The sequence below is a fragment of the Pleurodeles waltl genome, chromosome 9, assembly GCF_031143425.1.
Source record: "Pleurodeles waltl isolate 20211129_DDA chromosome 9, aPleWal1.hap1.20221129, whole genome shotgun sequence".
In the NCBI taxonomy this organism is placed as follows: domain Eukaryota; kingdom Metazoa; phylum Chordata; class Amphibia; order Caudata; family Salamandridae; genus Pleurodeles; species Pleurodeles waltl.
The window spans coordinates 255,870,827-255,885,481 of NC_090448.1; the positions used below are offsets into that span (position 1 = coordinate 255,870,827).

Consider the following 14,655-nt stretch of genomic DNA (forward strand, 5'->3'; position numbering starts at 1 on the left):
GGCAACACTGATTGAAAATAATTTCAATGGAAATTAAAAAGTTAGCTATATATAGCACTGAAACAAACAGAACAGTTAAATCCACAAGGCTGAAAACTGTTTCAATGAAATCCATATGTTTCTAAACAAAAAGTTCACCAAAAAAGTGTTCCATCCTTAATTTCAACCATTCATTAACTTTTAATCCTGGCTCTAATACTAACCATATCTTTGCCCACACCTTGTTTCCATCTGTATCTTAACCCAAACCAAAAATTGCAGTCAACTGCCAAACTGATGCTAAACAAACCCTTGATCTCACCCTATCCCTAACCTTGGTTCTTGCCTTTAGCCTAGCACTGAGCTAACCCTATCCGTGTATCTATTCCTTATCCTGACCATTATCTATACATTAGTCTTCCACTTACCCTTTCTCTATCTGTGATCCTGAATTTAAACATTTGCTTAGTACTACTCTTGATCCCATTCTTCTAACCTAATTTTGATGAATTCTGTTTCTTCTCAATCTGTTTATTCCTGAACATAAAATTGTTCAATGTCGTTTACCAAATGTGCACAGCTCTATTTCTTACCACAGTGCAAACAATTTACATTGACTAAGCTCCAGGCATACTGTATTGGTTTGACATACCCTGGGACCACAGTCCTCATTTAGAGTCAATATCATATTCAATTCCAGTAGAACCAGATAACTCCCATCAATATCTATACCAACAAAGCAGTCAAGATTCAGGGAAATCAGAACCTTCAAAAAGCCCTTCCATGAACTCATGTGACAAATGAAAGTTGCAGTTGCACTGCTTCTCTGGAATGATCTTCAAAGCCACTGCAACCTGAGTACAAGCCAACATAGAAGCTTTATAATTCTCCCATCCAAATTTACCACCAGCTGTGCTACCTGGTACTGAAGAAACAATGGTGTATGACACAGTGTTGCCAATTTAGCAGCATAGATCCCCTTTGAAGACCACTTTTCAAAGTTCTTCCTGATAATCACCTTTTCAGAAGATCTTGGGGGAAGTCAAAAAGTTCAGGCTGACCACGCTGGAGGGTGGGCCAGATACAGGGAACCAATGAGGCCCGCTGAACAAAAGTACCTTATTCCTGGTTGCGTCAATGTCGAAGATGCGTGGAGCAGGCTGGAGCGATGCGCTTGTGTTGATCTCCACAGTGGCGGCGATGCGTTGAACCTTCCCACTCAGTAGCAAAGATGCATCAATTTTCTCCACCCAAAGCGGTGATGCCTGGGCTCTGTGATGCAGTAGTTCTGAAGGCGATGCACCAGGGTCGATCCACTCTAGAGAGGTGATGCGTTGACTTGAATTTACACAAGGGGCTAATGTGCCAGTTCTGATACTTGTAACAGGGACTATACTCTGGCTCCAGTCCATGCAGCACCAGTGATGCATCATTTCAGCTGCAGCAATACCTTAAGCCTACCTCCAAAGGTCCAGGACTGAGATAGCACCACTTGGCATGGTAGACTCACAGATGGCAAAGTCAAGACGTAGATGCAGGTGGGTTTGAAATCTTTTATGTCTTGGAGACTTCAATCAGGAGACCAGTCAGCTGGCTCTTGGTGGTCACTCTGGGTTGGAGGGATTCAGTTCCAGTCCTTCTCACTCCCAGGCAAGAGGTCAGCAGGCAGCAGGTCAGCACAGCAAAGGAGGAATCCAGCAGAGTAGCAGTCCAGCAGAGTGTAAGTCCATGTAGCAGCCCAGAAGTTTTTCTTCCTGGCAGAGTATTCACAGGTCCATAGGTGTACTCAGTTGGTAATGTCAGAGGTCCAGTACCTGTACCCAGTTTGGCCTTTGAAGTGGGGGACACTGCAAAGTCAGATCTTTGAAATACACAAACGTTATGCACTTCCTTCCCTGACTCCAGACTCACAACAGGGGGCTATGCAGCCCTTTGTTTGCCAACAGAACACAGCCTATTCAGGTATAAGTGTGAAGCTGTGCCCAACTCCTCTGTACCATCCTTCACCAGATGGCCCACCTGGATGTGGAGGGTCCATCAAGTTACACCTAAGCTCCCATTGTGTGTGGCTGTCTAGGAGGAATACACAAAACTCAGCTCACCCCACCCTAGACATGTGATCAGGAACGAGAAGCAGGCACCAAATGGATAAAGGAAGAACATGCTAAATTCTAAACATGGCATTTTCAGAATTAGAATTTGAAATCACCTTAGGTTGTGGTTTTAAATTGTGATTCAAGACACAACAAACTTGAAAATCTTACCTCTTCCAGATTGTGAATTACACTTGTAAGACGAAATAGGGTAATCATAATGTTATGCAATGGAGAGATAGGCCTTGCTGTAGTGAAAAACAACTTTGGGGAGATTTTCACTCCCAGGACAGGTAAAATTTAAAATGTAAAGTACATGTTCTGCCATCTAAATACCTTGGACCCTGCCCTCTGGGATGTCCAGTGCCTACCTTAGGGTGACATATGTATAACAATGGAAGGTTTGGGTGTGGCAACAGGATTACTTTGCCAGGTCGACATGGCAGTTTAAACTGCACATACAGGGTCTGCAATGGCAGGCCTGAGTTATTGTTAGGGGGCTACTTGAGTAGATGGCACAATCAGTGTGGCAGGCCCACAAGTAGCATTTAATATATAGGCCATGGACACATGCAGTTGACTGTACTAATGACTTATTAGTAAATTAAATATGCCATTTGGGAAGAAGTCAATATTACCGTGTTTAGGGGAGAGAGCACACTCACTTTAGCACCGGTTAGCAGTGGTAAAGTACAGAAAATCTTAAATCCATCAAAAACAAGGTCAGGAAAGTGGAGAATGTAGGCAAAAAGTTGGGTGAAAGACCACCCCAAGCCTGTCAAGTCTAACAGAAACTCCCAAATGTAAAGATTATTGTCTATGGAATGGAGTTAGCATGGTGGCCCTAATCTAAACATTTGCATGAATCTCCCTTTCTTTGTACACCGAACAGTTCTACCCTGTAATCTGTGTGTCTTTTCTGCACAAACTCATATACAGTACATGAGCATTTGTGTTCAAGAGCAATGAGCACCTACTATGTGTAACCTTCCACATGGAAAATGTAGTTGCCCCAGATGCAAATAACCAAACAAAAAAGACTGGGTAAAGTGCAAAAAATATAGGCAAGTCTACCATAAGCATAAACAAAGTCTATTGTGATAAATATATTTACAAGGAACAAAACCGAAGCAGGAAGACATTCAAAATATGTTGAAAGATAACTGACCTGGACATGCTAACAACCCTTTGTGTGGCCTAGCAACACTGAAAAAAACTTCTGGCACTACTAGATTCCATTGTAACCAAATTCTGCAGCTTCATTTCTTACCTTACTCGCTCCACATACCATCTGATTTCTAGTGCAATCTGTATTCACCTCAAACTAGCAGACAGGGAAGATTTTGACACAGACACATCAACACAAAAGTGGCAAATTTGCTATTCCAGCTTTGCCCAGCTTTGTACATGTAGGAGTTCTTCCCCTCATTCAAAGTGGACACCCTGATCTTGATGAAGGCTTCTTTCACACGATGGGCATCCCAGGTTACAGAAACATTCCATAGTCAATTATCAGTTGTGGCAGACTAATACGCTTTGTTAAGTTATACCTAGGCCCCAGCAGCCCTACACCCAAACACATGGAAAGAAGACTTCAGACATTTGTAGCAACAAGTGTCTTTCACAATCAGCAACCACATATAAGGTCAGTATTGCACTATGCATCCATCATGGCTCACAACAGAGAAGCCCTCAACCTCATCCTGGATGAGGACTAGAAAAGATGCACCCTTGTGTAATTTGATCTCTCGGACCTATGACACTTTTGAACACTACATGCTGCTTCAAATGGTAAATTAGCAGATTGAAGCATGAGGTTATCACTTGACAATTCACATTGGGTCTGTGGAGTCTTCAGTATGGACATTTTGAGGTGGAGTGGAATAGGAGGGCACCCTTAGACTGCCTACTGTTGAAATTATCCCTGCTCCATGTAGTTCATCTTATAACACATTACAAGAAAATTGACATCATAAGCCAACCATGTCCAAATCCACTTCCAGCTGAAGAAGATATCAAGCAAGACAAAGATCATGATGCACCTGGATGATATGTTTCACTAAAAAAACTTGTCTTAGCAGCCTGACCTAAAAAAACACAGTAGGATATATGCTGCAAAAAAATGTAATTATCTACAGATACAGAGCTCTACAGAGCGGCTGAAGTTTTAAAGTAAAACTTGCTATTGTGCATATAGAATTTAGCAGACTACAAATATTCTACTTTGTGACTTTCACGACATGTCTATGCAAATATTTATTAGGGGTGGGCAGAACTTGTGGCGTTTCACTCTGCAGAATTCCATGGTGTTACATGAAAAGTCTGCAGTATTCAGTGGAGTTCCATGAACAGGTGGAAATCAGCATGTTGTACTGCTTGTGCAGATTTTAAGTGCCAGGAGCTCGTTCTGCTCTGAAAAATCAGCGTGAATAGCACCATATGGTTCACCAAAGGGTGCTGTGCTAGAGCAGCTTTCTCACATCGAACACACCTGTGTTGGAAAAATCTCACCATGTGCCCACCTAGCACCCGAAAGTCGTGCTAGGGGACATCAATTGTCGCTCACCAACTTACTGTTGGCGAGCCGCACAAGAGAAAAAACTCCACCATGTGGTAGTTGGCAGAATTTGACCAGAACTCTGTGTTACAAACATAATGCAGAGTGGCTGAAATTCCATCAACTGCACAGGCAGAGAGGAATTGATTGGCCACTTCTAATATTTACACCACAAACTTTCAACATTCACATCAAAGTCCTGCCTTTTTATGAAAATGTATTTTATAAGTATCCTTTTTATCAAAATGGTCCAGCATGAAAGATACTTTGTAGAAAACAGTGTGTTCTTTGTCTGTTCAATGCCATTTTGCAAAAGGCTAACAGGTGGACGGGGCTGTTGCATAAATTTTTCAGATTTGCCATATTCAGTCATAATACAAATTAAATCTATGCATCACCTCACAACACGGAAAAAAACTTCGCACATGAGGCAGTGAGCCAGTCAAAACTGTGAACTTCGAAAGAAGTGAAAACCTGAAACTTTGCAACATTTCACTAGAGGAAAAAACATTTTCACAACCCTAAAACATGAATAATATAAACTGCATTTTATTGTCTGCAATGTGCAGAATATAAGGCCAGCAAGGCCCCATCACCTTTATACTCTTTTCAAGTTGCTTACCTATAGACGTTATTGTGAAAAGAGTTGTAGCTTCCAAGCGCTATGAGTGAACCCAGACCCAAACCATATGAGAAGAAGATCTGTGTGGCAGCATCAAGCCATACCTAAAGGCAGAAAAGTAAAAGTACCATATGAGCGCATAAAACAAGTACTATTCCTATTTTCAAGATATTTCAATAGTTGACATAGGGCTGTGAAACGCTTACCTCAGAATCAGAAAGTTTACTGAAGTTTGGAGTTATGTAGAACAAAATGCCTTCTCTTGCTCCAGGCAGTGTTACTCCTCTGAAGAATAAAATAATCAGCATAACATAAGGATATGTGGCAGAGAAATATACAACCTAAGAGAGAAAGAGAATAACGTGCTGTCAGCCATATTGGGGTTTAACTTCAACACACAAAAGCCTTGTAAATCAAAGGCCATTTAGAATGCTCTCACACTACTGACATTGAGGAGAATGTTCATACATCATCATAACCGAATGTACACATAGCGGCCAGAGAGCTGTTTCTCTCGTGGACACATAGTTTCTGTATACTTACATTTTGTTTCATTTTGTGAAAGAATGCCCTCAAGACTGTCATCGAGATTGTGTTGCAGAATTAAGGGGTATAGGCACATTTCAGATTTTTTTTAACTGTTTTTATCTAGTATTTCCTACCCCTGACGAGTTGGTGAAGCACTTTATGTCAGGCAGCACTATACTACGAGAACCTAATGTTAGTGATTAGTTCAGAGTTTATTGGTTACTGAAAATAGTTTAGTGCTCTCATGGAAGTCATTCCATGCATTTACTTACGTCTCTTTGTGGTAGATTTAATGAATATGACTCAGGTGCGATCATTAAGGGTTATGTGAGTTCATGCAGATGGTTGTAGGATTGATAAAAGATTAAAAGGGAATGCAGGGATATTACTTACAAAGGGGTTTGTTGTGATATTTGGAAGGGTGTGAGGGAAAATTTGCAGAAAGACAGTGACAGGAATTAAGGTGAACACCCCTGATAGAGTAGTCTGCGTTCAGATAAAGTAGGAATGCATGGAGGGAAAGTGGGAAAGTCCCAAAAAAGGAAAAAAATGAGAGGTGACTATCAGAAGTTTTAAGTCAGAGTTGGTTTTCATGCTGGGTTTTAGGAAGATGGAAAAAGCTTTTTGTGGTACCAAGTAATATGCGGTTGCAACACTGTCATTATTTGCATATATATTAGTGCTCTACTCGATACTCGATACTTTTTGTCAGATTAACAGTATGCCCACTACTCAAATACCACTAAACTACCGCTTCCATATGAACAGCTGATCAGCTCAGGAAATTAAAGTGTAACGTAATGACTGAATGCATATCGGGAAATATCAAGAAATTTAGGCAGCTCTTGAAAGAAGCAGCCATTTCATACTTGTAACCACCTGAGACCCCATAGAGATACATAATGAAAAAATTGAAGCAGATGTCTTTTGATGTTTGATCTTCTGAATTCAACCCTTAGAGGTGCATTTGTAGTTAGGTAGGCAGGCTTTCCTCAGTGGTGGGATTTTTCACAAGAGACATGCTTTATTGAGTGAAACAACTCTGTTTTCTTAAGTGTAGTGTTTCCTTTTCATATTTTTTGCGAATAATAGAAATTAGATGCTCGCATCTCTATGTAAATGGATATTTGTATTCTTAAACCTAACAGTTTATGGTTTGTTCGAATCTTTTCTGTTTTCATTTAACTTTTGACTACAAACTTAATATCCGGAGTGTAAACTCCTAAGCGGTGCGAGTTGGAGAGGTTTAACTCTTATAATTATTATTTGTCAACCAGGCTACTCACATTTCTCAGGAAAGCCTTGTTTGTCCATGAAAAGAGTGTTCCTGTATGGGAATAAATGGAATCCGTGCTTCTGATTCCAGCCACCACAGCAATAAAAAAAAAAAAAATGGGTTTATTGTTTGAAGGTGGTGAGAACTCACTTCAAATAATAATCACAATCCTTGTCAGGGGGAATCCACAAAAGTCCCTAAAGAAACCTGTACATAACCCTTTGGTAACTTGGTGCAAATCAGTCAGGCTTAACCTAAAGGCAATGTGCAAAGTATGTATGACTCAAACAGTAATAAAGTGAAAACACAACACAAGGACAATCCCAATCTAATTTAGGGAACTATAGAATATTTTCATAAATAAAATGATGCCTAAATAACAAAAGCTCTAATAGGTAGAACCAAAATGATGAATGCCTAAAGCTTAAGGAAAAATAGTGCCAAGAAGTGGAAAGGGCCAAATGCGGGTAACTGGTTATGCTGGAATGGGACAAAGGCAAAAGTTCAAGCTGACTGTGATGAATCCATGGTCTGGTATGAGAACAGGTACTGCCCGCTTGGAGTTGTACCTTTGTCCTAGGAGTGGGGCTGAGCAGTTCGCTCAGGTCCTGGACCCTTGATGCGACTTAAGGGGAGTTAAATCCATCTGTTGGGCTCTTTGCAACAGTGAACAGGCCCGTACCTACTGAGAACGCACTGCTCGCACTGAAAACCAGCAGAAGCTGCCGTCACCTGGAAAGATATACTATTTTCTTTTACAAAATGACACCAAAACATAAAGAATTCACTAGTTTTACAGCCCGTTCGGATTTGTACTTTTTGACCTTGGAGCGGGACTGAGCAGTGCTTCAATACAAGGCTCTGCATCATGCTGCATTGGATCCGGTGAACCCACCAGTCAGGAAGTGCACAGTGTTATGATATGAAGTGTGTCATTCTGCATCACCGTACATCAGGTCCAGAGAAGCCACCAATCAGAAGCTGTGAGGTGCTGGGATGTGAGGTGTTGCATGTTCCTGTGTCAAATCCAGTAAAGATTTACCTAGGAAAGCGAGGTCTGCACTCTGGCTCCAGCTAAGGGTTCAGGGCCTTGAGGACAGCACTTCAGGGTGTCACGTCTCCCTTCCACAGAAGTCAGCAGAGGGGACAAGGTCAGTTCCAGTTGGGTCCGGTTAGCTGGAACACATAAAAGGCTTCTGGAAGCTTGTTGAGCTCATGTAGCTCAAACAGTCCATCAACCAACTGACCCTTTGTGTCATATCTTGGGTAATGGGCTCAACACAAGCATTGCAGTCCTTCTTCTGAATCTTTTCAGGTCCAGGTGTATTCTGATCAGCTGTCCTGGGGTTGCACGTTTATGCCCACAATCGGCCAGTGGACAGGGAGGGAGCATCCTCTTTGTCAAGCCCTTTCTGCAGGGTCACCCCCAACTTTTTGCCTTTTACCTTCCACTTTTTTGCTGAATTCATTTTTGTCCGCCCTAGCAGTCTGTAAACTTTACCACTGCTAACCAGTGCGAAGATGTTTGTGCTCACTCCCCCAAAAACATTGTTAGATTGGTTTATAACCAATTGGCATATATCATTTACATATATGTCCTGTGTAGAGTGGTATGCCATATACCCAGGGCCTGCTAATCAAATGCTAACAGTGGTCCTGCAGCAATTATTGTGCCACCCACTTAATTAGCCTTAACCTTAACACATGTCCCAGGCCTGCCACTGCAGCCTGATTGCAGTTTTATCTTCCATGTCGACTTAGCAGTTAAACTCCATTGTCAAACCTGATGTCTCCTTTTATTACATAAGTCACCCTTAAGGTGTGCTGTAGGTATCCCACAGGGTAGGATGCTGCATAGTTAATAGGTTGAACATGTTCTCATACTTTTTTATATGTTCTGGTAGTGAATAGCTGCTAAAATAATTTTCTCTACTGTGAGGCCCACCCCTCCCATAGGATAACATTGTGGATTCCTTAATACATTTAATACGCTATCATTTCCAACTGTGAGCTGATAGATGTGTCATGTGTGGTGTCTTTGGGATTGTAGTAAAGAGCCCACTTTAATGGTAATGTCAGGTTTTTGATCATAATGATAAGAACACTTTTACAAAGACAGCATTTTTCTGCCTTTAGTCCTTTCGTGCCTATACTCCTGCCTGGGTCACATGGCTCAGTGTAACTGACAGTTAGACTTTGTGAATTCCAGTCACACAATAGAGTGATTAGGTGTGCCTGAATAGGCCATCTGGTGACAGGATGGGGGGAACAGCTGAGCCCCACCCGATTTACAACTACATAGGGTGTGCTCTGCCTTCATACAAAGGGCCTAACGGCCCTGCATTGTCACATCAGCCAGCTTGGTGCCAGGGCAGGGGAGACAGGAAAGTGCATGCCCTGCAAAGCCACTGTCTAGAACCTCCACACACCTTCCATAACTAGGACACAGGAGTATAAAAGTAGGACCTCAGACACCAACTCTTCAGTACACTTCTGGATCTGTGGAGACTCTGCAAGGAAGAAGGACTGCTGTGCTGCTACAAGGACAGCCACTCTGCTGGACTGCTGCCCTGAAGCGCTTCTGGACTACTGCTTTGAAGGCCTGATACCTTGCTGTTCTGACATGCTGCCTGCTGCTCTCATTCCTGGGTGAGAAGGACTGGACCTGCATGTGTTGAACCCAGGATCTCAGAGTGACTCCAAGGGTTAGTTAGCTGGCCTTCTGACTACAGACTCAAGGACAGAAGACACCAACAACCTTGAACCTAGCACCGGGGCTCTGCCATCTGTGAGCCCTACCCTACCCTGCCAAGTGGTGCCACCCCAATCCTGAACTAATTGAAGTGAACCTGGCAGAACACAGCCTGTTCAAGTGTAGATAGGGATATGTCTAGCTACACCCTCCCATCCTACAAGGGCTGGCCCATCTAGGCACATCTAAGCTCTCTGTTGTGTGTGGTTGTCTAGGATTAATACGCAAAGCCCAATTGTCAGCTACGCCAGTCATGTGACCCAGAATCAGGCTACAGGCGCTAGTTAGCTAAGGCAGGACATTGCCAACTTTCTAAAAGTGCCATTTTTAAAATTACAATTTGAAATCCGACTTCACCATAAGAGAGGTTTTTTTTTCAATTTCAAAGATAGCAAACATTAACTGGTTAATTGTTACCATTTGGAAGTTACAGCTTATTAAATTTAGTAAGGTAACTCTAATATTATCCTGTCAGAGAGGTAGGCCTTGCAGTAGTGAAAATGAGATTAAGAGTTCTCCATTACCAAGATATGTGAAATTTAAAAGTGCATGTTGCACTTTTTAAATACACTGCACCCTTCCCTCTTGGCCGTCCTGGGCCAGCACTACAGCTGATTTACATGTAAAAAAAGGAAGGTTTGGGCCTGGCAAAAGGTTTATTTTGCCAAGTCAAAATGATAGTTCATAACTGCACACACAGGCTGCAATATAGGTCTGAGACATGTTTAACATGCTTCTTTAGCCCGTGGCACAATAAGTGCTGCAGGTCTATTACTAGCATTAAATGTATAGGCCCTGGCTACCTGTAGTACCACTTCACTAGGGTCTTGTTAGTAAATTAAATATGGCAATTGGGGATGAGCCAGTATTACCATGTTTAAAGGAATGTGCATATACACTTTAACACTGGTCAGCGGTGGTAAAGTGCGCAGATTCCTAAGGCCAGCAAAAAGAGATTTAAAAAAATAGGCGAGGTGAAGGCAAAAAGTTTGGGGAAGACCACCCTAAGGTTGACAGTTCTATCACAAACCCTGTTGTTTTGAGTGAAAATAAACTCATATTTTATTAATATTTTATTTTACTGAAGATGCTGTGTGGAAATGTTGTGGTCAAATTTTCTTGTGTTAAAAACAACATACTTAAAACTATCTACAGGATGATTGCTAATTAATTAAAGAGAATCATAGTTTTCTTATAAAATGTATATTGGATGAACTCAGTACACTATACATCAGAATGCATGCATTTATTTAGTTTGAGTTTGCATAATTCTGATACTCCACAGAATGATCAAGCATGTATCAGGTAAGAAATAATTTATTTCAAATTAAGCCATGGACTACCATAATAAAATACTTTATTGCTGTGGCATATTGAGTCCAAATTAGGTTCCCCTGGACATGTTAAGAAGAGTCCCAAATACAAAATATCATGAACTGGATGAAGTAATTTAAATTTAATTATTTGCATGGGCATTGAATTTCACATTTAAACTTTAAGGTAGGCTGAGACTTACTAGAAATACGACATTAGGAGACATTCTAAGACCTGCACATGTTCTGGAAACTAGTGATATAAAATGGAAACATCGAATTATACTGATTAAATTCTGGATTGCATTTTGTTACTGAATGTTTTACATGTCTGCATCATTCAGAACGTCCACAACTCCAAGAAAACTGACAAGCGCTATTCACAGATCCCCGGACAAGAAACTGTGAGAACATGGATTTCACTAGATTGAGCTCCTACATGGCACCAGACTTTCAGACTTTGAGTTTTGTTGAACGGTCACTGCAGTGCTTAATTTTAAGTGCATGGGCTCAAAGTTTTACTAAGAAGCTCACAGTCAGGGCTGTCAAAGGTGGATGGTGTTGAATACCAAGGGGGCATTATCTTTATTCCACCTCATGCCTCTTACTTCCACTACCAGACACTTTCTTTCACTCTTTCTGGTGGATCCCTGCATTCATTCTTTGCCACAGTTTTTCCGTCTTTCATTGCCTCGGTCATTAGCACTTATACATGCTTCTCTTTCTTGCTCCAATTCAAAGTCTGATAAGTAAAATAAGTACAATCCGCAAATGGAACCCACCTGCAATTACCGGCTCACATTATGAATTGGGACTCAAATCAGCAATCTTTTAACAGATTAACAGGTTATAATAAGAATAATCTAAACACCCTGGTACCATTCAAGGTTGGAACACATAATGGCCTGCCTGTCCTGTTTGTTCTGGAGCAGGCTTTTAGGGCTGTTTTGACAGTCACAATGGAAGGATGCATAATAACTGGGCCATCTTCTTGAACTTTTCAGCAAACAGATCATTGCCATAAAACATACTTGTTACTGTGATTATAGTGATAGTTACCAGAATGGACTCATAAAGGAATGGGCTGGTATACCACACCAGCATGTGGTATAAACGATATAAATTTGCAATAGTTTTCAGATGTTCATTCATTAACAGAAATAATCTACGATGTCTGCCATCGTTTTCTCTTTTGACAGTAGGAACCTGAACAGCCTGTAGAAAAAACAATCGAAATAGAGAACACTTTTTCTTGAATCTCAATCAATCAACCAATCAGTAATTTGTTAAGCGCGCCACTCACCCAGAAGGGTCTCAAGGTGCTGGGGGGTAGGTGCTTTGCTACTGCTCAAAGAGCCAGGTCTTGAGGCGCTTCCTGAAGGTCAGGAGGTCCTGGGTAAAGTGTAGGTTGACGGGGAGGAAGTTCCAGGTTTTGGCGGCAAGGTGGGAGAGGGATCTGCTGCCGGTTGTGGTACGGTGGATGTGGGGGACGGTTACGAGGGCCAGGTTGGCAGAGCGAAGCTGGCATGTCGGGATGTGGAAGTTGAGACGCTCGTTGAGGTAGGCAGGTCTGGCATTGTGGAGAGCTTTTTGAGCATGGATCAGGAGTTTGAAGATGATCCTTTTGTTGACTGGGAGCCAGTGGAGGTCTCTGAGGTGGGCTGAGATGTGTTCGTGGTGAGGGAGGTTGAGGATGAGTTCTGGATGCGCTGGAGTTTCTTCTGGAGCTTGGCCATTGTTCTCGCGTAGATGGCGTTGCCGTAGTCCAGTCTGCTGCTGATGAGGGTGCGGGTGACCATTCTTCTGGCTTCCACGGGGATCCATCTGAAGGTCTTGCAGAGCATGTGAAGGGTGTTGAAGCATGAGGATGAGATGGCGTTGACTTGCTGGGTCATCAAAATCGAAGAGTCCAGTATGAAGCTGAGGTTGCGTGCTTGGGTGGTGGGCACTGGGGCCGACCCCAGAGTGACAGGCCATCAGGAGTCGTCCTGTGCTGATCTGTTGGGGCCGAAGATGGTGATCTTGGTCTTCTGCGAGTTCAGCTTGAGGCGGGTTGCTTCCATCCAGTTGGCGATGGCGTGAAGTCCGGTGTGGAGGTTGGTCTTAGCGTTTGCGGGGTCCTTCATGAGAGAGAGGATGAGCTGAGTGTCCTCTGCGTGAGAGACGTTGTTGAGGCCATGGGATCGAACGATGTTGGTGAGCGGTGCCACGTAGACATTGAAGAGGGTGGAGCTGAATCTGCTGTGCATTACTGCACAATAGCTGCCCAGTGTTTGCCTCTGTTTATCTATGTTGAACGATATTTGAGTCTTGGTTGAAATCATCCAGCAGAGCGGCAGAAGGTTTAAAAGTAAGGGCCAGATGTATGATATTTGTTTTTGTGACTCGCATTTTGAGATCCTTTTGGGAATCGCAAATTGAGAGTCGCAAAACAAAATGCACGACAGTGTAAAGCACACTATTTGTGATTCCCAAAGGGGCTGCAAATGACCTACCTCATCAATATTCATGAGGTAGGACACAATTTGTGACCCCATTAGGAATTGATACATCACAGGGATGGTGGCTTGCTTGGGGAAAGCAGACCACCATGTCGGTGACTGCTTTTTGAATAAAGCAGTTTTTTTTTTTACCCTAATGCAGCCAGTATCCTTAAAGGAAAATGGGATGCATTACAAAGAAAATGAAAAGTTTTCTTTTCATTTTCTGCAGAATAGGCATGCCTGCTCAGAAAAACGTTTGTGCCCTCATTCACAAAGGGGAGGGGGCCTCAAGGGACGCCTTCCCATTTGTGAATGGTTACCACCAACTTGAAGTTGGTGGATACATGCCAGTGCTGTTCAGTTTAAGGAAGGGACGCCTTAAACATGCCCCTTCCTAATACTGAATTCCAAAAGCAAAAGGTGATTCAGTAACATGTTACCGAATCACATTTAGCCTTTTGTACATGGCAAAATGCAGTTTACCGAGCGCAAACTCCCCGATGGGTCATTTACGACCGGTAACATGGTTTGTACACCTGGCCCTAAGTACCCCATCACAGACATGAAATATCATATCCACTTGACTCAACAGCTCAAGAAGGAGCTGAATATGAATGGTGAAAAATAAGACCTCTGTGGAATTCCAGCCTCAACCACAAAGATGTGCAATTAAAATCCTCCTAACTCAACTCTGGCTTTCAAATAGCTCCAATAACACAGGAACTCTTCCTCAAGCCGTCTGCAATAGAAGAGCATTAAAAAGATATAAAAGATGAAATTATTACTAGAGATATATGTCTGGATGCTTTAATTAATAAGCAGCAAGGACTACCTTTATTGCCAGCACTTTTCATACCATGAATTGATAAAATAATTTTATCACTGCTATCGAAACAAAAAATATTCTCCTTACAGACAGGTATCTAAGTGATGCTCTGTCTAACCACTACCATGGAGGAATATTAAATAACTCTACCAAAGCTGCTAAAGGTGCCATATAAATGCAATAAATCCTTAAAGTATTCAATCAATATGAGTTACAAAGCATACAT

The 14,655-nt window shown here is 42.1% G+C and overlaps 1 protein-coding gene across 4 annotated transcripts in view; it reads right to left on the minus strand.

The window, feature by feature from the left end:
- SLC6A1 (solute carrier family 6 member 1) overlaps positions 1-14,655 on the minus strand; it is a 528,744-nt gene that overhangs the window by 278,778 nt on the left and 235,311 nt on the right. For all 4 annotated transcript variants that reach the window (XM_069206662.1, XM_069206663.1, XM_069206664.1 and 1 more), the window contains 2 exons: positions 5,458-5,592; positions 5,252-5,355 (listed from right to left, as the gene is read on the minus strand). In XM_069206662.1, the coding sequence (XP_069062763.1) occupies positions 5,252-5,355; positions 5,458-5,592 (239 nt within the window). The remainder of the gene's footprint in view (positions 1-5,251; positions 5,356-5,457; positions 5,593-14,655) is intronic.